At 37.5% G+C, this 25991-nt stretch overlaps 1 protein-coding gene and 1 pseudogene across 1 annotated transcript in view; one reads left to right on the plus strand and one right to left on the minus strand.

The window, feature by feature from the left end:
* LOC132364852 (cell surface glycoprotein CD200 receptor 1-like) overlaps positions 1-25991 on the plus strand; it is a 105922-nt gene that overhangs the window by 58758 nt on the left and 21173 nt on the right. Inside the window, exons 2-5 of the mRNA XM_059921162.1 lie at positions 263-346; positions 1382-1441; positions 6220-6537; positions 6653-6904. Of these exons, the coding sequence (XP_059777145.1) occupies positions 280-346; positions 1382-1441; positions 6220-6537; positions 6653-6904 (697 nt within the window). The 5' untranslated portion in view covers positions 263-279. The remainder of the gene's footprint in view (positions 1-262; positions 347-1381; positions 1442-6219; positions 6538-6652; positions 6905-25991) is intronic.
* LOC132365089 (teratocarcinoma-derived growth factor 1-like) lies at positions 17746-18288 on the minus strand (annotated as a pseudogene).

Raw genomic sequence — 25991 nt, forward strand, 5'->3', positions numbered from 1 at the left:
CTTTGACTTGAATATAAAGACAGGAGGGTGGTAAGGGGCACTCTGGACTGAAAGTAGGGGTATGCCAAACAGGTAGGAAGATCAAGCCAAAAGGTCATACTGAGACAAATTTTTCTGAGACTTTTGCTTGCCTGTCATAATTTACGTATTTATTGGCAACTGCAACCCTAAAATAGCCCAAAGGATGTGAAAAAATGTGATTCTAGGTAGGAGTCAGAAATACTAATGCATATTCCTCTCTTTACTCCATATGTCTTTTCAGAATGCATAAGTGCAGTAATGGAAGATCTTGTTACATCAAACAACTCATTAATGCAGGAGATGGGCAAGGACAATTACAGTTGGGGTAATGCTCACCTTTTAATGATAATTCTAATAGAAGAATGCTTGATGCTCGTATAGTTTTTATGTATAGTTTTACTTTTTAACCCCAAGGTAGGTGTATTAGTCAGGATTCCTGAGAGAAACAGAACAGGATGTACATGTGTGTTGGGCATACATCCTGTAGAGAGAGATTCAGAGAGAGATAGAGAGAGAGAGGTTGTGTTACTTTAAGGAATCGGCTCACACGATTGCAGAGGCTTGGCAAGTCCAAAATATGCAGGGTAGGCCAGCAGGCTAGAGACCCAGGGAAGAGTTGCAGTTTGAGCCTGAAGGCAGACTGCTGGCAGAATTCCCTTTCCCAGAAGGTTAGTCTTTTTCTATTAAACCTTCAACTGATTGGATGAGACCCACCTACATTTTGGAGGGTAATTTACTTTACTCAAAGTCTACTGATAAAAGATACCTTCACAGAAAAATCTCAAATAATGTTTGACCAAGTACCTGGGTACTGTGTCCTAGCCAAGATGTCACATAAAATTAACCGTCACAGTAGAAAAATGGGGAAGAAAGAGTGATGAACTATTCTTCTCAATTCTGGTTTCCAAATTCTTGAGAATGTACTCTGATTTGTCCTGCTGGGTGAGGTGCCTACCACTGGACCAGACAATTTTAATCAGGGTGTGGCATCTGGAAGGACTATCATCAGCCCAGATCATGTGAGGTGCCCATGATGGACGAATCCATTATGGCTAGGGAACGGGTGGAGGCTGCGTTACCTTGTACAGAATAGTTTTACATATAAAATGAGGTGTCACATAAATGGGGAATCATTGATTAACAGCTTATAAATGTAATTTTCAAATGTTCACATGTTTTTTTCCATATAGTGATGGAACAGCTTCTAATTTCTCTTTCTCAAGGATTTTTGTGTAATTTTAGTTATGGTTCATTGATTTTCTATTATGTTGTATACAAGCTCTTGTGGAGAAATAATGGTTTTCACTCCATTTAAATATCTAAGATTGATTTCACCTACTTTCCTCTGAATATTTTCTAGCTTCAACAATTACTTCATCTATGGACAGAAAGCAGAGCACTGTAACACCTCCTGCAGAAGGTAGTATGCTGTTTTTGGTTTTTGTTTGTTTGTTTGTTTGAGGCCAGTACTGAAGCATGGAATGTTGAGCTTCCTTAGAAACATAGTCGATGGTCTGGACCAAGTGCCAGCCTCGTGCCCAGTTGAAGAATATGGTGATCTGAATGCTGTGGGATGAGGGACCTGAATGACCTCACCCATCTACCCCTAAAACAGTTCAATTCCACTGGAAGACTGTGGAGCTTTCTCTATCAGGCACTGTGCTGGGCTTTGTGGGGAACATAAAGATGAGCAAGATGAGCAAGACGATCAGAGAGCCCCCAGGGAGCTCAGTTTTGTGGGGGAACCCCGACAGGAGCACAGGTATCACACAGGCAGAGGAGGTAAGCACTCACATCGAGTGTACCAGGAGTGTACAGAGGGAGTGATTAAGCACCAAGGCTTAGAGAAGGCCTCACAGATGATGTAGCATGTGAATCAGGTCTTAAAGGTAGAGTATTTTAATAGAAAAAGAGCACCGTGTAGGGCACCTTAGAGAGTGAAAACGATGTGAGAAATGACATAGAAATGGAATTGTGCTTGGTGTTTTTTTCTGCAGTTTGGGGGAATGTAGTGGGTGATAAGATTGCAAAGTGAGTCAATGTGAAAATGAGGGCTTTCAAAGCCAATATGAAGACATTTAAACTTATTCTTCAGGCAGTGAGAGATCTCTGTGTGGCAGAATGATGTACTGGTGCAGTGTAAGGTATGAACTGAAAGGAGAAGAGTTTTGAGACAGAGACAGAAGTTAGGAGGCCTTTGCAGCAATCCAGGTGCATGGCAATGAGGACTTAATCTAGGTTATGGTTGTGAGAAAAGAAAGGAAATGCCCCAAAGCCAACAAGAATTTGTCAGTGTGCATAAGGTTGGATGAGACTGCAAGATATTTGTAGACAAAGGATGCAGAAAAGATGGGATGTGACTGCTGGTTTGGGAGCAGAGGTGAGAATCTACTATACTCTCAGTGAAGCAAGAAGTGAAATCACCCTAGCTGATCACAGGAGCATATGGAGAATATATCTGTCAGACAGGTGCCAAACCCACTGAGTGTTGTAGAGGTACTGGCCATTGTGTAACTTATCACAACAGGTATGAAAAAGGAAAGAAGAGGATGAAGAAAGGGTGAAAAAATAACAATAACATAAGAACTATCATTATAGGTGTAGGGTGATTGACTGAAGTTTATAGAATGGAGGAAAGTGAAAGAACAGAGAATATCTGCAATGCTTGGAATCCTCAACATTAGAGTTACTTCTTTGGATACTGTGCCCCTGTTCAAATACATGTTTATTTGATTAGCAAGAACTTTCTTTTACAAAAATGAGTCAGATATTGAGGTTAAATATTAGGCAAAACATTAAAGCCTTATACTGCTTATAAGCTAAACTTCCAAATCCCAAGAACAACAGGACATTCACAACTTGCTGTCTCGCCAGTCTCTTATTTTTCTGGTTTTATCTTAATCATGATTCTCTTATGCACATATATGCTTCCCACACCCAACCTCTAGCAGTTCTCTAACAAGCCATGTTCTTGCTTCTCTCCAAGCCTTTGCCAAATTGGAATTTCTCACTATGAGGGGATGCCACTTGGAGTGATGGAAAGAGCATGGATTTACCTGCCCTCTTAGATCTGCATTAAAATCCTCCCTCTTCCTTCATCTAGTAATATGATCTTTATTTGGCCATGAAATGCAAAGGCTTGAGTACATCACAGAGGAGGCACATGACACCAAAAGAGGAGAGGAGAAATATTAAATGCAAAGTTTAGAAAAAATAAGCTTCATCCACATAAAAATTTTGCCATACCACAGCTGGTTCTGTTCATGTTAAACTGATGAAATCAATGACACTCTCCTTTGTTACAGGTGACTTGTGACAGATACACCTAATGACCTGTCAGCAAACCCCTTTCTGTCAGGGACACATGTCAGCTTATGGGAAAGTGTGAGCTTCTACATTAGGAGATGCTTGCCGGTCTTAATTTGTACTTTAAAATATGGAAAAATAGGTCAATGCTATATTTAATACTGATAATGATATTGAACGTATGGAAACAAAATCTGTGAGCAAGGTTCACAGCAAACTGTCAGGGAGTATATGTGTGAATGAATAGGAAGGAAGAGGAACTCATTGAAAGGCCATATTTGATACTATTACATGCTTGCAATAAAATCCTTTTTATAGAAAATTTACAGAGGAAAATAATCCTTGTTTTTGCATTGATTTGTATTTATATACTATAGTACTTTTTTTCTAGAAAAATACTTCTAAGCATCTCTTACCACTTGGCATCATCATTTTTCATTTTTGTGAGGTGGTCCAACTAAAGAAATTACAGATTATTTTAAAATCTGTTTATTTATTTATTTATTTTTATTAGTTAATTTTTATTGGATTATAGTTGCTTTACAATGTTGTGTTAGCTTCTACTGTACATCAAAATGAATCAGCCATACATATACATATATCCCCTCCCTTTTGGATTTCCCTCCCATTTAGGACACCACAGTGCATTAAGCAGAGTTCCCTGTGCTTTACAATATGTTCCCATCAGCTGTCTATTTTATACATAGTATCAATAGTATATATGTGTCAATCCCAATCTCCCAATTCCTCCCACCCCACCCCTTTCCCCCTTGGTATCCAAACATTTGTTCTCTACCTCTGTGTTTCTATTTCTGCTTTGCAAATAAGGTCATCTATACCATTTTTCTAGATTCCACACATATGCATTAATATATGATATTTATTTTTCTCTTTCTGACTTACTTCACTCTGTATGACACTCTCTAGGTCCACCCGTGTCTCCACAAATGACCCAATTTCGTTCCTTTTTATGGCTGAGTAATATTCAATTGTATATATGTACCACATCTTCTTTATCCATTCCTCTGTTGATGGACATTTAGGCTGCTTCCATGTCCTGGATATTGTAAATAGTGCTGCTATGAACATTGGGGTGCATGTGTCTTTTTGAATTATGGTTTTTCTCAGGGTATATGCCCAGTAGTGGGATTGCTGGGTCATATGGTAGTTCTATTTTTAGTTTTTTAAGGAAGCTTCATATTATTTTCCATAGTGGCTGTATCAATTTTCATTCCCACCAACAGTGTAAGAGGGTTCTCTTTTCTCCACACCCTCTCCAGAAATTACTGTTTGTAGATTTTTTGATGATGACCATTCTGACCGGTGTGAAGTGATACCTCATCATAGTTTTGATTTGCATTTCTCTAATAATTAGTGATGTTGAGTATCTTTTCATGTGTTTGTCGGCCATCTGTACATCTTCTTTGGAGAAATGTCTATTTAGGTCTTCCGCCCATTTTTGGATTGGGTTGTTTGTTTTTTTGATGTTGAGCTGCATGAGCTTCTTGTATGTTTGAAGATTAATCCTTTGTCAATTGCTTCATTTGCAAATATTTTCTCCCATTCTGAGGGTTGTTTATTTGTCTTGTTTATGGTTTCCTTTGTTGTGCAAAAGCTTTTAAGTTTAATTAGGTCCCACTTGTTTATTTTTGTTTTTATTTCCACTACTCTAGAAGGTGGATCAAAAAAGATCTTGCTGCGATTTATGTCAAACATTGTTCTGCCTATGTTTTCCTCTAAGAGTTTGATAGTGTCTGGCCTTACATTTAGGTCTTTAATCCACTTTGAGTTTATTTTTGTGTATGGTGTTAGGGAGGGTTCTAATTTCATTCTTGTACATGTAGCTGTCCGGTTTTCCTAACACAACATTGTAAAGCAACTATACGCCAATAAAAATTAATTAATAAAAAAAAGAGTGAGGTCGATGTAGGTATACTGATATGGTGATAGGTCTATTATATATCAACAAAAAAGCAAAAGACTTAGGACAATATACACAGTATGATATGCAATATACCTCTCCATTTATATATATATATATAAATTAAAATATACATGTTTGTATGTAATACATACTTAAGTGTGCATATTTACATCTGAAAGACAGAGCAAGTGCTTTTCAGTGTTGTTTTGTAGACTTGGGAAGTACATCTGAGGTGTTAGGAAGAATAAAGGAAATTTTTATTCTTTACATAAATAAATAAAATCTGTTGATTTAACTGATTTTGTGATTCTCTGAATAAAAATTAAACAAAATAATTTCCAACTTGTTCAACCTGATTGCCATCTTAGCTATTTTTAATGAAAGTACCATATCTTTCCACATTTATGTTTGTCTGAATTGCCACCCTTAAGGATAGGTGTTTAGTTCTGATGTTACCGATTTTTCACTTTCATCAAAACTTAGGAGGAGAAAACCACATCACTAATTATTCCATTTTTTTCCCCCTGAGGAGCATGAGTTGTATGATAAATCTAATAGTCTCTGAAGCCAAAAGATTAGATTTAGAAAACTGCCTTTGTCTTTTAATTTAGATTCTGCATTCTCATCTCTTTGTCTTATAGATATCAAATCTCCTGAATTAATTTCATAACACTTTAAACAATTTTGTCACATATATAATTCATGTTGTTTTCCTAATGATGCATAATACTGGAGGAAGTTGGTTAATCTTTGGATGGGTTTAATACTTTATGTATATTTCATGAATGTTAATTTCTTACGTAAGTCTAATATTTCTGGAATAAGACCACAGCAAAGTAATGTTCAAGTACAATTTCAGGTAATATGCTGTGAATATATTTTAACACTGAAATTCTTTATCAAGCTTTTCTCTTATTATTCTCTGTGCTTGTGCATGTGTGTCTGTGTGTGTGTGTGTGTGTGTACAGTTAACACTTCACTATCAGTACTAGTGGGTACAAAGGCTGTGCTCTCTTGCCCTCCTGTGCTGTGGACAAGTATGCTGCTAACAACATGGGAAATAGTCCTCAGAGACAAGTTGCCCTGCTTCAGAGCCTTCAGGGGTGATACAAATGAGACCAAGGGAGGAAACTGTACCGACGAGAGAATAACCTGGGCCTCCAGACTTGACGAGAATCCTGCCCTTCAGATTGATCCAGTGGCCATCACTCATGATGGGTATTACAGGTGTCAAATGGTAACACCTGATGGGAATTTCCATCGTGGATATCACCTCCAAGTGTTAGGTAAGGAATGTCATATATTGTGGTGTTTCAGATAACCAGATTTTGGGCTGAAACAAATCTCTAAATTCCATGTCCCATGTGTTAAGACTGAAGCATTTCCCCTACATTTCTGCAGTGCCCCCTGAGGTGACCCTGGTTCAAACTGAGAATGGAACTGCAGTGTGCAAGGCAGTTGCAGGGAAGCCAGCTACACAGATCTCCTGGACCCCAGAGGGAGATTGTGTCACTGAGCAAAAACGTCATTGGGGCAATGGCACAGTGACCATCCAGAGTACATGCCACTGGGAGGGCCGCCATGTACCTAATGTGTCCTGCTCTGTCTTCCACTTGACTGGCAACAGGAGTCTGTCCATAGAGCTGGATCAAGGTTAGTAATTTTTCTAGTTTTGTTTTTGATTTTCCCATTCTTTCAGAAGAGTTACCTTAAGAAGGAAAAAGGAGTGTGCAGAGAAATTTCATTCAAGGATGTCCTTTCCACCCTCCACTTTATCTCCCTTTCCTCCTTAAAGTAAAGAGATTGTCTGGAAGAATAATACAAAAATGTATTGTAAAAAGCCATATTATCGAATGCAGTTTATTCTACTTCTTTTTTTTTTTTTCGGCCATGCTGCGCAGCTTCCGGGATCTCAGTTCCGGGACCAGGGATTCGAACCGGGCCATGGTAGTGAAAGCCCGAATCCTAACCACTAGGCCACTAGTGAACTTCCCAATTTATTATTCTTTTAATGTTCTCTTCTGTACTACTAAATTGGCTTGTGTAGTGTACTTTTACATAAATACTTATGGTTTTAATAGAAGGAAAACGGGTAATTTTAAACAAATAATTATTATTTTATTAGAAGAATAACGTTGCTCATAAATTATCTTCATGAATTTTCAGTCTGGTAGAATTTTCTCCTCCAGGCTCTTCCAGTGAAATTTCTTTAATGTCTTATAATAGCATCTATGATTCAGTTCATTACAGTTTAGTTTCTCTACTCTCTGCTCCCATCTACTCTTATTTCTTGTTATAAAAAATATTATTCTAATCAACATAACTCATATAGTTTAAAGTCTATGTCGTTCTATCAGGCTACCATGAAAAACGTTAGCTATCTCTCTGCCTCTCCAACCCCACCTCTCCATTCTTACACAACTCTCTAGAGACAAGTACTTTCAGATCTTCAAGTGTTTCTTCTAGTAATTGACTCAGTTTTTATAAACAACATGGTCGTGCTGCTATTTCTTAATATAGCAAATTTAAACCTAGTGTACCCACTTCCTCTTATGGTAGATGAGGATTTAACTTTACCTTCTCTTCCCTCACCATTCATATGGAGTAAAACAGCAATTTTTGGTTAAATTAAATAGCCAGTGTTTACATTATTTTGAACATGTATGTTTTGTTAAGCTCTGAATCAAGAAATAAACTCATACTTTCATTTTTGAATAACTTTTTGTTTTTCCTGGCCTTAATTGCTTTCCTTTTTCATTTCCTTAATAATGCATGTACCTATTATTAATTATCACTAACACTAAAAACAAAACAAAACAAAACCCTAGAAAACGCCTCTTAATACTGCTTTCCACATGGTCAGATTTGTTAGGTAATTTCAGTTCCATTTTTTTTTTTCTTGAAGACATTCTCTCTTGAGTTTTTACACGCTCTTGTTCTAATCTGGCCTGGTTGGTCACGAGACATGCTGCATAGCTATTGTCCTGGATGTTCTCTTTCCCTCAGTCCTCTGGTTGATGCCACGTCTGTGTAATCTGAGTTCCTTCTGCCTTCCTGACATTTGTTTGTTTTCATCTTTCTTCCACATACAAGGCTTTCCTTAACTCCTTGGCTATCCGTTCACTTCAAAGTGAGCACTAAGGAGCTGATTGGAAGCTATATTATCTGTGAGTGGGTTTGTTAGCTAGTAGGTTTCTATAGGGTGAAAACAGGTGATTGTTTTAAAATTGGGGATTCCTTATTTCCTTATGTACCTGAAGGTCTTTTCTCTGAGGCTATTCAGACTCTGCAGAAAATAACTCTCCAGTCTCTTGCCTGGGAGGGATAATCCTGACTATCAGTGTTCTGGGAGCAGGGAGGAGAGGGGAGAGAGAGAGAGAGAGAGTGTGTGTGTGTGTGTGTGTGTGTGTGTGTGTGTGTGTATGACTGTTCAGAACTCAACTTTCTTTCAATGACACTTCATCTTCACCCTCCATTATGTCTGGATCCTTGACACTCTGGAGTTTCTCCAGTTCATCTTCTTTGGGCCACACTTCCTGTTTTCTGCTGGTCGGGGAAGGTGTGATGACCTGGTTGCATGGGGTGGGAGGAGACTTGGCAGCCCATCTGTTCTTAACACAGACCTTCAAGGAAGCTTCCAACTTTAGCTCCACAGTTCACTCCCTACATTCCCCCTTCCCTATATTTGGTCTTTCCTAGTCTTCCTGGAGTTCACTAAGGTTTATACTTATTTCACTCTGAATTATTGGCCATTCTTCTGTTCATTTTTCACCCTAAAAACAAGTTGAAATCTTTCATCTGCTCTTGTCTTCATCCATGTTCTCTTTGTCCTTTCAAGTCTATACTTTAAAAAATTCTCTGCTGATATTTTAGTAAGTGTTAAGAAAGGAGAAGAGGAGAACGCATGGGTTTAAACCACAATTTTCTAATATCTATTCTTAAAGTTTTATATACATATTAATAGTTTAGCAGTATTTACTGAGAAGAGTAATTGCCACTGGTTATGTATGAAGTCCAGCCACCCAGTGTTACAATATGATGTCATATTTATAGAATCTCAGAACTGGAGGGACTCTCTAGTCCACTCCTACCCAGTGCAGATATGTCTTCCTCGCAGGGTGGACCTTCACCTGTGCTAGTGCACTTCCAATAAAAGAGCCCATTAGTTTGAAAGAGAGGGTTTCAAAACAATGTTGTCATTTTTTAAATGCAAAACCAAACTCTTTTTCAAATAAAAATCCAATGTTTAAAAACAAAGTATTGAAGGAAGGTGGAGGGACTGGATGAGGCCTCCACTCACCTCTCTCTGCTGCCCCAGCCGCGTTCATGAAACACCAGGAGCACAGTCTCAAAACCTCTCAGAGCTGGCAGTTCCTTGGTTGACTTGTGCTCCTATCAGATTGAGCTTTGTATTGCTGCCAGCAGTCAGTGAATAGTTTAAAGTTGCTGCCATGCATTCATTTAGTTTCAATGCCCTGGAAGAAAGGTGACTTCAGAATTAGGGTTATTTTTCCAAATACCTTCCTTACAACTCTATTTATTTCTGAATATTGGAGATGAGAAACACTCTATTACTATAACAGAGAGGTCTGAATTTCACATCTCTCTTACAGGAATTCGCCACAGGAATCCTTAAAGCAACAAAATACTGATACAAGATGATGTCTTGTTGAAAACTTAAGAGTCTGAAATGATAAAGCAATTTAATTATAACAATTATTTGAACTATAAATGGATCAAAATTTTTCAAATAAAATCACAGAAATGAATGTCATGTACTGTGAGACATTCTTGAACCATGCTATATATATAATTTTTAAACAGAGTTTATTTTTTAGAGCAGTTTTATGATGACGGCAGTATTGAGTGGATAGTACAGAGTTCCCATGTAACCCTTGACCCTGCACATGCATGGTCTCCCTGTCTATCTAAATCTCCCGCACCGCGGTTGTACCTTTGTTATAATGAATGACCCTACCTTAACACATCATTATCACTCAAAGTCCATAGTTTACATTAGGGTTCATTCTAGGTGCATATTCTATGAGTTTTGGCAAATGTATAAATGCCATGTATTCACCGTTATAGTATCATATAGTGTAGTTTCACTGCCATAAAAGTCCTCTATGTTCCACCTATTTATCTCTCCTTCCACCTTAGCTTCTAACAACCCCTGATCTTTTTACTCCATAGTTTTGTCTTTTCCAGAATGTCACATGGTTGGAATCATACAGTATTTAGCCTTTTCAAATTGGTTCCTTTCACTTAGTAATATGCTTTTAATTTTCCTCAATGATTTCATGGCTTGATAGCTCATTTCTTTCTACTGCTGAATAATAGTAAATCATATATTTTTGTGTCTACATTTACAGATGCCAAAACATCAGCACCCTTAAGAATTTTACGTATCGTCCCCCCTATTTTTATTATCTTGGTCATCGTTGGATCCATTTGGCTTTTGAAAATCAGCGGCTGCAGGTACTGACTGATGCTTTCTCTTCTCCAGCTTTATTGGATTAGAAAAGAGTCAGAAAAATGGAATTGACTGGGTAAAAAAGGAACTCTGCTCAATATTCTGTAATAACCTAAATGGGAAAAGAATGTAAAAAAGAATCGATATATGTACATGTATAACTGAATCGCTTTGCTGTACACCTGAAACTAACACAACATTGTAAACCAACTATAGTCCAACATAAAATAAAAATTTAAAAAAAAGATGTTAACCTCAGTTCTCTCATAATCAATAAGTGTGTCCTGAAGATAACAGACTTGGACTACGCTAATGACCAGGGAGATTTTTCTAGGTTACTTAGACATGCAAGCATAGTGAATTAGACATGCAAGCATAGCCCACTTAGGGCAGGATCTTGGGAGAGACAGTGCATGCTATTTTCTATTTGAGAAAAGAATTATAATAATTCATTTCATACACCAAATATGAGGTGTCACATATATTCTATTATATCAAGCTTCTTTGCATAATTTCACTTCCCTTTCCAAAATCCAGAATTATCTTATTTGGATGACTTAACTTACAAGCAGCATTCTTCACTCATTTCTGGTAGTGCATTTCTGATTTATTAAAGTTTCTATCAAAATGAACCACAATTGTCAATAGCATACTGTTTTGTTTTTCCATTTTCAATCTGAATAATAATGTTTTGACATTCACTCCAGCTAATTTTTATTTTTGCAGAAAACGTAAATTGAAAGAAACAGAACATACTTCAGTTGTTGAGGAGGTAAGATAAGATTAAAAAGAATATTTACAAACTTTTAAGCTATGTAGTCTGAAAATCTAGTCACATAATTTGTAATTTGCATCATTATTAGTATTTTAGTTGAAAAGCAAAAATTCTAACTTTACAGTGCTGTCAGGTGTACTTATTTTGTTAATTATCCACCAAGTACTATTTATATACACTCCAAATCCATATTTTTATTTCAAGAACTGCATCCTACAAAAGACATAATATTTGCCTTATTTGGGCTGTAATCTTTGGAGAAGTTGAATTGGTATTTCCTCTCCCATTAAACCATCTCTAATTCTTTTTTTTTTTTTAATTTTTATTTATTTATTTATTCATTTATTTTTGGCTGTGTTGGGTCTTCGTTTCTGTGCGAGGGCTTTCTCTAGTTGCGGCAAGTGGGGGCCACTCTTCATCGCGGTGCGCCGGCCTCTCACTATAGCGGCCTCTCTTGTTGCGGAGCACAGGCTCCAGACGCACAGGCTCAGTAGTTGTGGCTCACGGGCCCAGTCGCTCCGCGGCATGTGGGATCTTCCCAGACCAGGGCTTGAACCCGTGTCTCCTGCATTGGCAGGCAGATTCTCAACCACTGCGCCACCAGGGAAGCCCCATCTCTAATTCTTGACTTCCTTTTTTCAATAACATCATCATTTCTCTCTTATCCAAGCTTAAAACCTATCCAGCTCTATAATCTCTTATAGCCAATAGCTTACTAAGTCTTTGACACTCTCCTCTGAAATACTTCTCATATCACTCCATTCTTCTCCACTCCTACTTTCAGACAGCTGTTATCATGTCACACTGAGACTTAAATAATCAATAATTTTTTGATAAAATATTAGAAAAGTCTTGCTCTTATGTTCATGTAAGCCCAGAGACTACTATTGGTAGACACTAAAGCTGTGGGCCCTTGTTAGAAAAACATAGGTGGTTACTGATTTCTGGCTTTTTTGAATTGATTTTAACTTTGGGTTATTTCTTAGGATGAAATGCAGCCTTATGCCAGCTACACAGAGAAGAACAATCCACTTTATGATACTACAAACAGGGTGAAGTTGTCTAAGGTGTTACAAAGTGAAGTTGATGGGATGAGTCTCCATACTGTATATGTTCCTGAAGTGTAGCACCAGGACAAATGAATCAAGATACAGTACAGATACTGTTTTGATTTTCTTGGAGTTCTGGAATGGAAGAACTATTTTGAAATTAGCTTTTCAAAGATTCTTAGAAGACAGAGACATTCTAGAGGATTTGCATTCATATCCTTATACATTTGAAATTTTAGAATTTTAGCTGTTACTAGGTAGTTCTTTGAAGAACTGATATTATTACAAAGAAAGCTCATGCTCATGATAAAATATTCAAATTGTTCAATACAGTAGATGATGAAAACTGAGTTACCTCAAGTAACTCCACAGAAGGAACAATTAACCAACAGTTTTTATGTAATCTTCTAGAAAATTTCTATGTGCATATGTCATATCTATATGTGCATGGTATATGTGTACACTTATATGTCCATTTACATATACATACACATATCCTTGTCAAGACACAAATGGGAACATACCATAGTTTTGTTCTGTACTTACAGAAAGCTAATAATATAATATATCCTGAAGATCTTTTATATCAACACAAGCAGAACTACCTCATTCTTCCTAATGGTTACAAAAAATTCCATTGTATGTAATGGAATTTAATTTAATTAACCACAACTCTAGTGGTGGACATTTAGATTAAGTTTTGTTTGTTTTGCTATTATAAACAATACTACATAGAATGTTTCTTGTGACTATATCTCTTTGTGTTTGAATATATTTGTAAGATAATTTCCTTGAGTGACATTTAGATTGTTTTGTTTGTTTTGCTATTATAAACAATACTACATAGAATGTTTCTTGTGACTATATCTCTTTGTATGTGTTTGAATATATCTGTAAGATAATTTCCTTGAGTGAAATTGCCAGGTCAAAGGGTTTGTGCATTTCTTTTATTGACTAATACGTCAAACTGTGTCAATTTACATCCCTTCCAACCCTGTTTGAATGTGCCTTTTCTGTTATTTTAATATCCGTAAAATGCCAACCTACTGTTAGCTAATATGATATAAGATTATAATAAGAATTTCACTATTTAATAAAACTGAATTTATATTTTTCTTTCATGCTTGTGTGTGTGTGTGTGTGTGTGTGAGAGAGAGAGAGAGAGAGGGAGAGGGAGAGAGGGATGGAGGGAGGGAGAGAGGGAGGACAGACATGTGAGGACATTAGCTTCTTCTGAACTTATATCTCTATAGAGGTATTGCTATCTAATCCCTAATAGTTTTGCAGATGTGATAAATTGGAAATGTGTATTTTTATGGTGTGCACTTTATTGTGATGCATTTATCAAATAACAAATTTTTATAACCAGCTAAATATGCATTATGGAGGACTTGGGATATTTATAAAATATGATATGTGCTAAGGGAATAGCCATGGGATGACATGACCCTTTTCTACATTTTTCTATGGAATAATATATTGGGAATGTGTTTATTAATCATTTTTAATATTATTAAATATATGTTTTAATTTTGAAAAATATGTCTATTTACTCCATAACAGGAAAAAATGATACTGAAAATTAAAAATTTTGAACATGGTAGAAATTAAAACAAAATCCGTTTCATTCTTTAATTGTGCCATTTGAAACGTTTAAGACAGCTATTTTGCTTTGTTAATATGTTTGTCTCCCTGAAGACATTTTGGTTCCTCTAGGCTTTATCCTTAAAAGGATTTTTAGTCTATTTTGGATGTAAAACTAATGATGACACCTGACACATGATATTTTGTGTATATATGTACCACATCTTCTTTATCCATTCCTATGTTGATGGACATTTAGGTTGCTTCCATGTCCTGGCTATTGTAAATGGTGCTGCAATGAACATTGTGGTGCATGTATCTTTTTGAATTATGGTTTTCTCAGGGTATATGCCTAGGAGTGGGATTGCTGGGTCATATGGTAATTCCATTTTTAGTTTTTTAAGGAACCTCCATACTGTTCTCCATAGAGGCTGTACCAATTTACATTCCCACCAACAGTGTAGGAGGGTTCCCTTTTCTCCACATCCTCTCCAGCATTTATTGTTTGTAGATTTTTTGATGATGGACATTCTGACCAGTGTGAGGGCGAATTTAAACTTTTAATAAGAGAATTTAAACCATTCACATCTGTTGTGATTACTTACATATTTGGCCATATTTCTACAATCTTACTTTACATGTCTCATTTACTATGTTTCCTCCCCCAGCTCTGTTTTATTTTTTCTTTTACTCTGCTTTGCTGGATTGATTATTTACAATAGTCAAGACATGGAAACAATCTAAGTGTCCATTGGTGGATGCATGGATAAAGAAAATGTGGTAAATACCTACAATGGACTATAATTCAGCCATAAAAAAAGAATGAAATCTTGCTATTTGTGACAACATGGGTGGACTTTGAGGGCATTATGCTGAGTGGAATAAGTCAGACAAAGAAAGATAAATACCATATGAACTCACTTATGTAGAATCTAAAACAAAACAAAACAAAAAAAAACAAACAAAAAACCCCCAAACAAGTTCACAGATACAGAGGATAGACTGGTGGTTGCCAGAGATGGGGGGTAGGGGATGGGTGAAATGGGTGATGGGAGTCAAAAGGTACAAACTTCCAGTTATAAAATAAATAAGTCATGGGGATATAATGTACAGCATGGTGACTATAGTTAATGATACCCTGTGTTGCACATTTGAAAGATGCCAATAGAGTAAATCTTAAAAGTTCTCATCATAAGGAAAAAAATTGTAACTGTGTGGTGACATGTGTTACCTGGACTTATTGTGATAATCATTTTATAATATATTCAAGTAACAAATCATTATGTTGTACACCTGAAACTAATATAATGTTATATGAGTTAATTATGCCTCACTAAAAAATGAAAAGGCAACCTATAAAATGGAACAAAATATTTGCAAACCATATATCTATAGGAGGTCAATATCCAAAATATATAAGGAACTCATACAACCCAATAGCAAAAATAAAACAAAACAAAACAAAACCAAATACTCTAATTTAAAACTGGACAAAGGACATGAGTAGACATTTTTCCAAAGAAGACATATAAATGGCCAACAAGTACACGAAAAGGTGCTCAACATCACTAGTCATCAAGGAGATGTGAATCAAAGTCATGATGAGCTATCACTTTGTACCTTTTAGGATGGCTATCATCAACAAGAAAAGAGGTAACAAATGCTGGCAAGGATGTGAAGAAAAGGGAACCCTTGTGCACTGTTGGTGGGAATGTAAACTGGTAAACCACTATGTAAAACAGTATGGAGATTCCTCAAGAAATTAAAACTAGAACTACCACATGATTCACTAATCCTACTTCTAAGTATATATCCAAAGGAAATGAAACTATTATCTTGAAGAGATATCTGTACTTTCATTTTCACTGAAGCATTATTCATAATAGCCAAGGTATGGAAATAACCTAAGAGTGTGTTGGCGGATGAATGGATCAAGAAAATGTGGTATATACATGTAATGGATTATTATTCAGCCTTTAAAAAGAAAGGAAATCCTATCATCTGTGACAATATGGATGAAGCTGGAAGGTATTATGCTAAGTGAAGTAGGCCGGAGAGAGAAAGACGAATGTTGCATGGTATCACTTATATGTGGAATCTAAGGGAAAAAAAGTCAAAATCATAGAAACAGAGTAGAATGGTGATTATCAGGGGTTGGGATGTTGGGGAAATGGAGAAATGCTGGTCAAAGGGTACACACTTTCAATTATAAGATGAATAAGTTCTGGGAATCTAATGTACAGCGTGGTGACTATAGTTAATGATACTATATTGTATACTCGAAACTTGCTAATTTCAAGTATACAAAGAAAGGTACCATGTGAGGTGATGGGTTTGTTTTTAAAAAACTTCCTATGCCTGATGTTAGAAATGACAACCACCAACTCCCAAATACTATATTAAATCTCTGTCAGAGATACTAAAGAACAATTTTGAAAGGGTGTGAATTCCACTAAAACTTAGGTGTAGTGATGAACTACAGAATATCCTAATTAATTAGAGGTATCCCTTATGGATGGATCATGTATATAATAATACCTCAAATTATTTTATTCCATCCATGTGTTGCAGCTTCTGAAATTAGGCCAGTAAGGTCTGTAAGTTTGCAACCAACTTCCTTTCTATTATCCTAAATTTACTAACATCTAGATTCGAGATATAGACCCCAGTTTCAATTTTTTTTTTCAGCGTACTTCCCACTTTTACTAGGCACACCAGATACACACCAGATACATATTTTTAAAATGGGCTTTACAATGTATAGTTTTATCATCTCGTTTATAATTAAATATATTGTGAACATTTTATCTTTTACCACCGTTAAAATAATTGCATAGTATGGAGAAATCATAATGTATTAAGCACTCTTAATACATTGGGGGAATTTACATAGAATTTTTTTTCAAGGAGACTTTATTCTCTTTTCAAATCCTTGAGAAAACAGGTGCCCTTGTCTTATACAGCTTCCTACAGATGATAGAAACTTGTCCTTCAACTTAGCTTTTTAACTTGCTTCTCTATACCCATCCGATCAACCAAGTAATCCATTTTATTTTCTCAACTCTTTCTCATTTGTTCCCACTTTAATGTCTAGTCTCCTAGGGACACATGCACACTTCAGTTTCTCCAGCACCCTGTCTCTCACCTCTGATATCTGCCCCTGTCTTCTCCTTTGCTCCCTTTACAGATACTTCCTTTCCTTTCCTTTTCAAGATATTATCTTAATTGATTTTGATCAACTCTATTCAGTGCTTTATACTCAGTTCCACACTGGGAGTAACCTTTAATAATCTGAAGATAGAATTCAATTGTTTAAAGGAAACTATTAATAAGCCATTGCTAGAGTTACATGTATCAAGAAACATAGGACTTGGGCACAAGATATGGGTTACTTTTTTTTTTAAGTAGTTTTTTGGAGAGGGCAGGGCAGAGGAAAGTAGTTGGTACTTTAAGGAAATGTTAGGGACCATCTATTCACTATTTCACTGTGTTAGGGAAATCTATTCACTATTTAAAGGCAACTAACAAATCATCATCTCTCAGGTGGGACGTTGGAAGGACAGCATTTACAGGTCATGAAATTTGCATGACAAATGTTGCATGCAAATATGGGTTAATTATAACTTTGTACAGCAAGGCAGATGCCAGGTAGCATAAGAGCACATGCAGACAGTGTTAATTCTGGAGTCCCAGAAGCTGTGAGGTGGTCGTCCACCACAACCAGATAGGAATGACTGAGGAAGGCAGCAAAGCTGGCCATGCCAGCACTTACACATGGAACACTTCCTGGGCAACCAGGTGTGACGGGGCACAGGTCCACAGTTCTCTTTGTGCAAGTCATGCTCACAGTTCCGTCCATAGAAAGAGGGAGGGCAGGCAAAAAGGACCCCGGGATGCAGGTTTCCCCATACAGACAGCAGGTTCTGTTTAGCTCCTTACTGTCCTGGATTCCCATGGATGGTACAAACTGGGAAGGCTGATGATGAATTGCAGGCTCCTCCCAGGACTGAAGGCCGTCATCTCTGAAGGCCAGGTCTCCCCGTGATGGATGGGCAAGTTCACGGTGGCCCAATCCAGCAACTAGTTCAAATGCTCTGGAAAAGGCCATGATCAAAATCACACTGGAAGAGAAGCGTGCCATCTTCCTTCAGTCCATGTCTCACAGGTCAGTCTTAATAAACGCTTTGACTATAACCTTCAGGGAGATTCTCCTCCCTCAGCCACACCTGACTTTCAATTTTTTTAATGGAAATAATTAAATAATTATAGATTCACATGTAAGTGTAAGAAATAACACAAGAGATCCCTGTGCACCATTCTCAGTTTACCCCAATGATAACATTCTGCTAAATTATACTATATTGACAGTAACCAAGATATTGACAGTAATAAAGTTCACCAATTAAAAGAATCCCAACTTTCATCTTCAAATATGTAGAGGAATTATCTATCTGGTGACAAGAAGCTGATCCTGATGTTTTTCACAAGAAGTTTTCATTAATCGTTCCTTTGGATAATCAAACTGAAACCTATGTTAATCATTTGTTAATAGAACAAACCCAAAGGGAAGGATTATCATCTGTTCAAGAAGATGTGAGGAGAATTTATAAGCAGAAACTTCTGCCTACCAGTCCAGCCCCTCAGTCTTCACTGTCTCCTTCCACATAGAAAACCCAGGTTAACATTGCATTGAATCTGCAGATTGATTCCCCTACCCCGCCACCCTCTATTTTGTGGCAGAAGACAGCATATCCTAAAAAGGCTTAGCCAGAAACAAACAGAATAAAGAAGAAAAAAGAAATAAAGTGGAAATTATGAAGTAGAAGAGGGTAACATCATCAGCAGGGTGTGAAAGTGTAAGGGTGAATGTTTAGGCAGGTCGGGTGGAGGCAAGGAGGACCTGGCCTCTCCCACAAAAGGTCTGAGCTTGTGCAGTGGGCAGTGGTGTCCTCTGTTACTTTGTGGCAGGGATGACATTCCACTAGGGCCATGTTCAGAAACAGCAAGGGGGCAGCTGCGCTGGAGCCAGGTTGGAGGTGCCTCAGAAATGCCAGCTGCAGCATTATCATGGTACCTGGTCCCCTCCTCACCTGTGGAAGACAGAAGTCCAGGGCTTGTGCATAGGATTTCTTGGATGGATCAAAGTAAAATTTCCCCAGCTGGGCTTTAATTCCTGAATGCAGACTGACCTCTAGCCCCAGCCCAAGCTTTTTACTTGGAAGGGGGTCATATGAGTGGAGAACTATTTGTATTATGGTTTTTTGGAGTGTTTTACTTTTAAATACTCTCTGCCTCAGTGTTTTTTGTATTAAAGTGCATACTTCTAGAGGAAGAGATCATGTTTGTCGTCTCTCATAAACGACACAACAAATTACCAAATATATATAGACACACACAGACACATGCACACACTCACACACACACAATACAATGCAAGGGAAGGAAAACTATCCATGAAAAGATCACGGTTTCTATCCGGGTTATATAGCTCTGTCATTAATCAAGTTAGGATAAGTTACTTAACTTCTCTACTTCTTTATTTATAAAAATGAATATACTGGGACTTCCCTGATGGTGCAGTGGTTAAGAATCCGCCTGCAATGCAGGGGACATGGGTTCGAGCACTGGTCCGGGAAGATCCCACATGCCACGGAGCAACGAAGCCCGTGCGCCACAACTACTGAGCCTGTGCTCTAGAGCCCGCGAGCCACAACTACTGAAGCCTGTGCACCTAGCCCCTGTGCTCTGCAACAAGAGAAGCCACTGTAATGAGAAGCCCGCGCACTGCAAGTAAGAGTAGCCCCCACTCGCCGCAACTAGAGAAAGCCCGTGCACAGCAGCGAAGACCCAACGCAGCCAAAAATAAATAAATTAATAAATAAATAAATTAATTAATTTAAAAAAAAGAATATACTGATACATACTTCATAAGAATCATTTTTTAAAATAAATTTATCTATTTTATTTTATTTTTGGCTGTGTTGGGTCTTCATTGCTGCACGCGGGCTTTTCTCTGGTTGCAGCTACTCTTTGTTGCGGTGCACAGGCTTCTCATTGTGGTGGCTTCTCTTGTTGGGAGCACGGGCTCTAGGCACGTGGGCTTCCGTAGTTGTGGCACACGGGCTCAGTAGTTGTGGCTCATGGGCTCAGTAGTTGTGGTGCATGGGCTTAGTTGCTCCACGGCATGTGGGAACTTCCTGGACCAGGGCTCGAACCCGTGTCCCCTGCACTGGCAGGCAGATTCTTAACCACTGTGACACCAGGGAAGCCCCAAGAATCATTTTAACATTATCTGGGATATAACTCAAGTGATTACCATTGGATCTGAATAGTGGGTCAAATATATATGCTTCGCTGGAGAGAAATAAATGTATAAAAGCACAAACCAGGAAGTTCAGTCATTATCACCTCAACTCTCCAAACAGGGAATGCTTCTTCTTAAATTGCTCACGAGCCAGAAATACAGTGGAGTAAGACAGTAGGGGATTTCTCATCAGTGCTTATGGGAGCGATCAGGAGAAGAAAAAGACCACAGCTAGGTAATGGTATGGTGGAAGGAAAACAGAGAGGTAGGGATAGGAAAAAAAAAAAAGAAGGCGGGGACCCCCTTCAGAATATGTCTTCAGCTTTTGGGATACTTTTCACAATTTTTCTCCCTTTCACAGCTGGTAAGTCTGTTGGGAGTAGTGGAGGGAAGAGTGAAAGGTATTGGAGTGAAGTAGAGGAAACCATGATGAGAAAGATACTTTAGATTGTTTTCCACTAGAATTTTTCTGTCTTTGAAAATGCTCAGTTTTATTCTTCTCTTTCTAGTTTCCTTGGCTAGCAATTTTATAACAGTCCTTGTCTGGGTGCCTAATGTTCTGCATTTCTAACAAGCTTCCAGGTGAGACTGCTGCTGTTGGTCTGTAGATCATAATCAGTAGCAAGGCTTTAAAGAAGTCGTGTTTTTTGAAAAAAGACACCTGTGATAATTCTTAGACTGCATCTTTGTGCCATTTGCAAAAACAAAGAAACAAACAGAAACCCCAAAAAGGAGTCTAAGAACAAACTCACACATAAACGTACATCTCCTTATAAGTGGGTATGTGTTATTTAAGCCATGTTAGGGGATTTTTATTTTTTGAAGCATTCCAGAGGCAGTGTGATATAGAAAAGTCATGGTTGTTCCCTGTGCTCCCCCCTGCTGTCTGTGGAAGCTTTGGGTTTGAGTCTCTGCTCTGCCCTTCAGAGGTAGATTCCTCATCTGTACAACCGGGACAGCCGTTTCTTCCTGTTAGACAGTTTGTAAGTACTCAGTCTTGAAGTGCCTCTCACATAGTGGATGCTCAATGAAGATTAGTTTTCTAATCTCTTTTCTATCTAATCTTTTGAAGAATCTATTTATTTATAAATAACTACCATTTTTACATTCAAGATAATTTTAATTTCTTATCTTTTTATCAATTCTTAGTGCATTCTGACAATGCATTTTAATTATTACATTGTGTTACTGTACATAATTAAAACTAATAACACCATTTATTCTAAAAAGTGTTTTAAAAGTGCTTTTGCACTAAGGTAGAGTGATCTTCTTTCCAGTTATTTTGGATTATCAAGGAAGTTTTGATAGAAGAATACTGGGCTTTAGGTCAAAATAACTGACTTAAAGCTGTCACTTACTAAGATGACCAGGATGCTTTGTCTTTTACCCATCTTTGTATAATTCATGGCACCTATCACAATGTTTTAAATACACTAATGATGATATTTATTGAGAACTTATTACATGCTACATGCTCTTCTAAGTACTCTACATGCATTAGTGCATTTAGTCATAATAATTCTAAGAGGAATATTATTCCTATTTAAGAGAAATGAAACTGAGGCACAGAGAAGCTAAGTGATATGTTTCACTATATCTTAGCTGCAATATTTTTTTCACATTTTAATATCTCCAAAGTGGGATGTGTATCAGTCAGAGCAGCAGCAGTAAACAAACAGCAGACTTTGAGTAACTTGAGGAGAGTTTTATAAAAGTATGCATGCTTTAAAAAGATGTGGTTTCCCTAACCAATATGAGATAATGAAGGACCTGGTGGCTTGCACCCTCTGGAAGACATTCTGCTCCTTGGCCTGAAGTTACACGATGAAGGAACCTGAAGAAAGCAGTGGTTTTGAGAGAGCTGCCTAGAGGACTATGGCTGTTGTAGTGGTATATAGGCAAACCCTGACACCACCACAGGAAAGATATAATACCCTGACCTCACTTTCCTCCCACCTCTGACCTACATTTACTGCCAATTCCTCCAATAAGTCAGCCTCTTAGGACCCAGAGAATGGCAGAAGAGATTGGAGACTGATCTGGAGGAGAATATGGAGGATATACCAGCACAAGATGCCTCTTACAGTAGAGAATATGTCATGAGTAATTGGCAGAATTTTTGTTTCCTACTGTTACATAATTAATACATTACAAATTAGTATCATTCTTTTATTTGGTAAGCACAGAAACTTGTTCAAGGCTACACAGTTAGGAAACAGTTGTGGCAGAATTTGGACCCAGATAATCTAACTCCAGAGCCCATGCCCTTAACCAACATGCACTATAAGTAGATCCTTAATAAATATTCATGGATAAAACTTTGTTGCTTTTTTAATATTAAACTTGAACAATTTTTTTCTGTCCTCACCTACAGCATCTCCAGAGGTGACCCTTCTTCTGGGGAAGAATAAAACTTCAGTGTGCAAAGCACTTGCAGGGAAGCCAGCAGCACAGATTTTCTGAGCCCCAGAAGGAGATTGCATCACTGAGTATGAATCTCAGATTAACAGGAAAGTGACTGTCCAGAGCACATGCCACTGGGTAGGCAACAATGTATCTTATGTGACCTGCTTTGTTTTACAGTTGTATGGGAATAAGAGTCTAACCATAGGTGAGTAGGCTTGCAGCAACTGATCTGATTATCAAAACTTCTTACCAAACAAGTCATCACCTATTTATGTACTCGGTTATCTCCTCAGGAAATTCTAATTGACTTACATTGAATTTTTTCATTCTGTCTTCCATTTACTTTATTCCCTCTTTCATGTTTTACTTTGCCTTATGTCTTATTATTGGACTGAGGTTGATTTTCTCAGAACAATTTTCCACTTTAATTTTTTATCTGTTTATCAATTCTTAGTGCATTCTGACAATGCATTTTAATTATCAGGTTATGTTACCACTTTAGAATTTTTCTTTTCAATTGTGTCTAATCTGCTTTTTAATCCACCCACTGAGATTTAATGCAATAATTGTATTTTTCATTTTAAAAGTTCAGTTCTTTCATTTTATTTTCTGTTTCCTCTTTTCCCTTTTTAACCTTGTTAACCTTATGTTATTTTATGGTGGTTTTGGTACTATCCTATTATTTCTAGTTATTGTGTTGCCAATTCTCCTGTTGGTTGCTGTAAAAGAATTACAGAATTATAGAAGAAACAGTGACCCTTAAATGGTAAATGGGAGTGGGGAGAATTTAGAGAGTACTTTATACAAGGGATAAAATTTGAATGAGGCCTGGAGGATAGATAAGAGTTTAAAAAGTTAATTAGGCTGTCAAAGTAAAAAGAGGGCATTTTATTTTACTTTCAGTTAATTTTTATTGGAGTATAGTCGATTTACAATGTTGTATTAGTTTCAGGTGTACAGAAGAGTGAATCAATTATACATATACATATATCCACTCTTTTTTAAGATTTTGTTCCCATATAGGTCATTACAGAGTACTGAGTAGAGTTCCCTGCGCTATACAGGTTATTATTAGTTATGTATTTTATATATAGTAGTGTGTATATGTCAATCCCAATCTCCCAATTTATCCCTTCCCCTACCCCTTTTTTTTAAATGAATTTTTTCAGCATATACAAATTCAAATTTTCTTATATACCAATATTTAGGTGTTACTTCCTTTTATTTATTTATTTATTTAAAATTACTTTTTTTTTTTTTTGGCTGTGTTGGGTCTTCATTGCTATGTGCGGGCTTTCTTTAGTTGCAGTGAGTGGGGTCTACTCTTCATTTCAGTGCGCGGGCTTCTCATTGCGGTGGCTTCTCTTGTTGTGGAGCACGGATTCTAGGCGCACCGGCTTCAGTAGTTGTGGCACGCAGGCTCAGTAGTTGTGGCTCACGGGCTTAGTTGCTCCGCGGCATGTGGGATCTTCCCGGACCAGGGCTCGAACCCGTGTCCCCTGCATTGGCAGGCGGATTCTTAACCACTGCACCACCAGGGAAGTCCCCCCTACCCCTTTTTCCCTTGGTAACCATAAGTTTGTTTTCTACATCTGTGACTCTATTTCTGTTTTGTAAATAAGTTCATTTGTACCATTTTTTTAGATTCCACATATAAGCGATATCATATGATATTTGTCTTTGTCTGACTTACTTCACTCAGTATGAAAATCTCTAGGTCCAACCATGTCACTGAAAATGGCATTATTTTGTTCTTTTTTATGGCTGAGTAATATTCCTTTATATATATATATATATATATATATATATATATATATATATATATACACACCACATCTTGTTTATCCATTCCTCTGTCGATGGACACTTAGGTTGCTTCCATGCCCTGGTTATTGTAAATAGTGCTGCAATGAACATTGGGATACATATATCTTTTTGAATTATGGTTTTCTTCAGATATATACCCAGGAATGGGATTGCTGGATCATATGGTAGCTCTATTTTTAGTTTTTAAAGGAACCTCCATACTGTTCTCCATAGTGGTTCTACCAATTTATGTTCCTACCAACAGTGTAGGAGGGTTCCCTTTTCTCCACACCCTCTCCAGCATTTATTGTTTGTAGATTTTTTGATGATGGATATTCTGTCCAGTGTGAGGTGATACCTCATTGTAGGTTTGATTTTCATTTATCTGATAATTAGTGATGTTGAGCATCTTTTCATGTGTCACTTGGCCATCTGTATGTCTTCTTTGGAGAAATGTCTATTTAGGTCTTCCATCCATTTTTCTGATTGGGTTGTTTGGTTTTTTGAGCTGCATGAGCTGTTTGTATATTTTGGAGATTAATCTCTTGTCGGTCATTTTGTTTGCAAATATTTTCTCCCATTCTGAGGGTTGTCTTTTCATTTTGTTTATGGTTTCCTTTGCTGTGCAAAAGTTTTTAAGTTTAAATAGGTCCCATTTGTTTATTTTTGCTTTTATTTTTATTACTCTAGGAGATGTATCAAAAAAAATCCTGCTTGCAATTTATGTCAGAGAATGTTCTGCCTATGTTTCCTCTAAGAGTTTTATAGTATCCTGTCTTACATTTAGGTCTTTTTTTTTTTTTTCAAATTAATTAATTAATTTATTTTGGGCTGTGTTGGGTCTTTGTTTCTGTGCGAGGGCTTTCTCTAGCTGCGGCAAGCGGGGGCCACTCTTCATCACGGTGCGTGGGCCTCTCACTGTCACGGCCTCTCTTGTTGCGGAGCACAGGCTCCAGACGCGCAGGGTCAGTAGTTGTGGCTCATGGGCCCAGTTGCTCCGCAGCATGTGGGATCTTCCCAGACCAGGGCTCGAACCCGTGTCCCCTGCATTGGCAGGCAGATTCTCAACCACTGTGCCACCAGGGAAGCCCCCATTTAGGCCTTTAACCCATTCTGAGTTTATTTTTGTGTTTGGTGTTAGAGAATGTTTTAATTTCATTCTTTTACATGTAGCGGTACAGTTTTCCCAGCACCACTTATCAAAGAGGGTGTCTTTTCTCCATTATATATTCTTCCCTCCTTTGTCATAGATTAGGTGACCATAGGTGTGTGGGTTTATCTCTGGACTTTCTATACTGCTGCATTGATCTGTTATTGTGCCAGTACCATACTGTTTTGATTAC

The sequence above is a fragment of the Balaenoptera ricei genome, chromosome 4 (assembly GCF_028023285.1).
Source record: "Balaenoptera ricei isolate mBalRic1 chromosome 4, mBalRic1.hap2, whole genome shotgun sequence".
Taxonomy (NCBI): domain Eukaryota; kingdom Metazoa; phylum Chordata; class Mammalia; order Artiodactyla; family Balaenopteridae; genus Balaenoptera; species Balaenoptera ricei.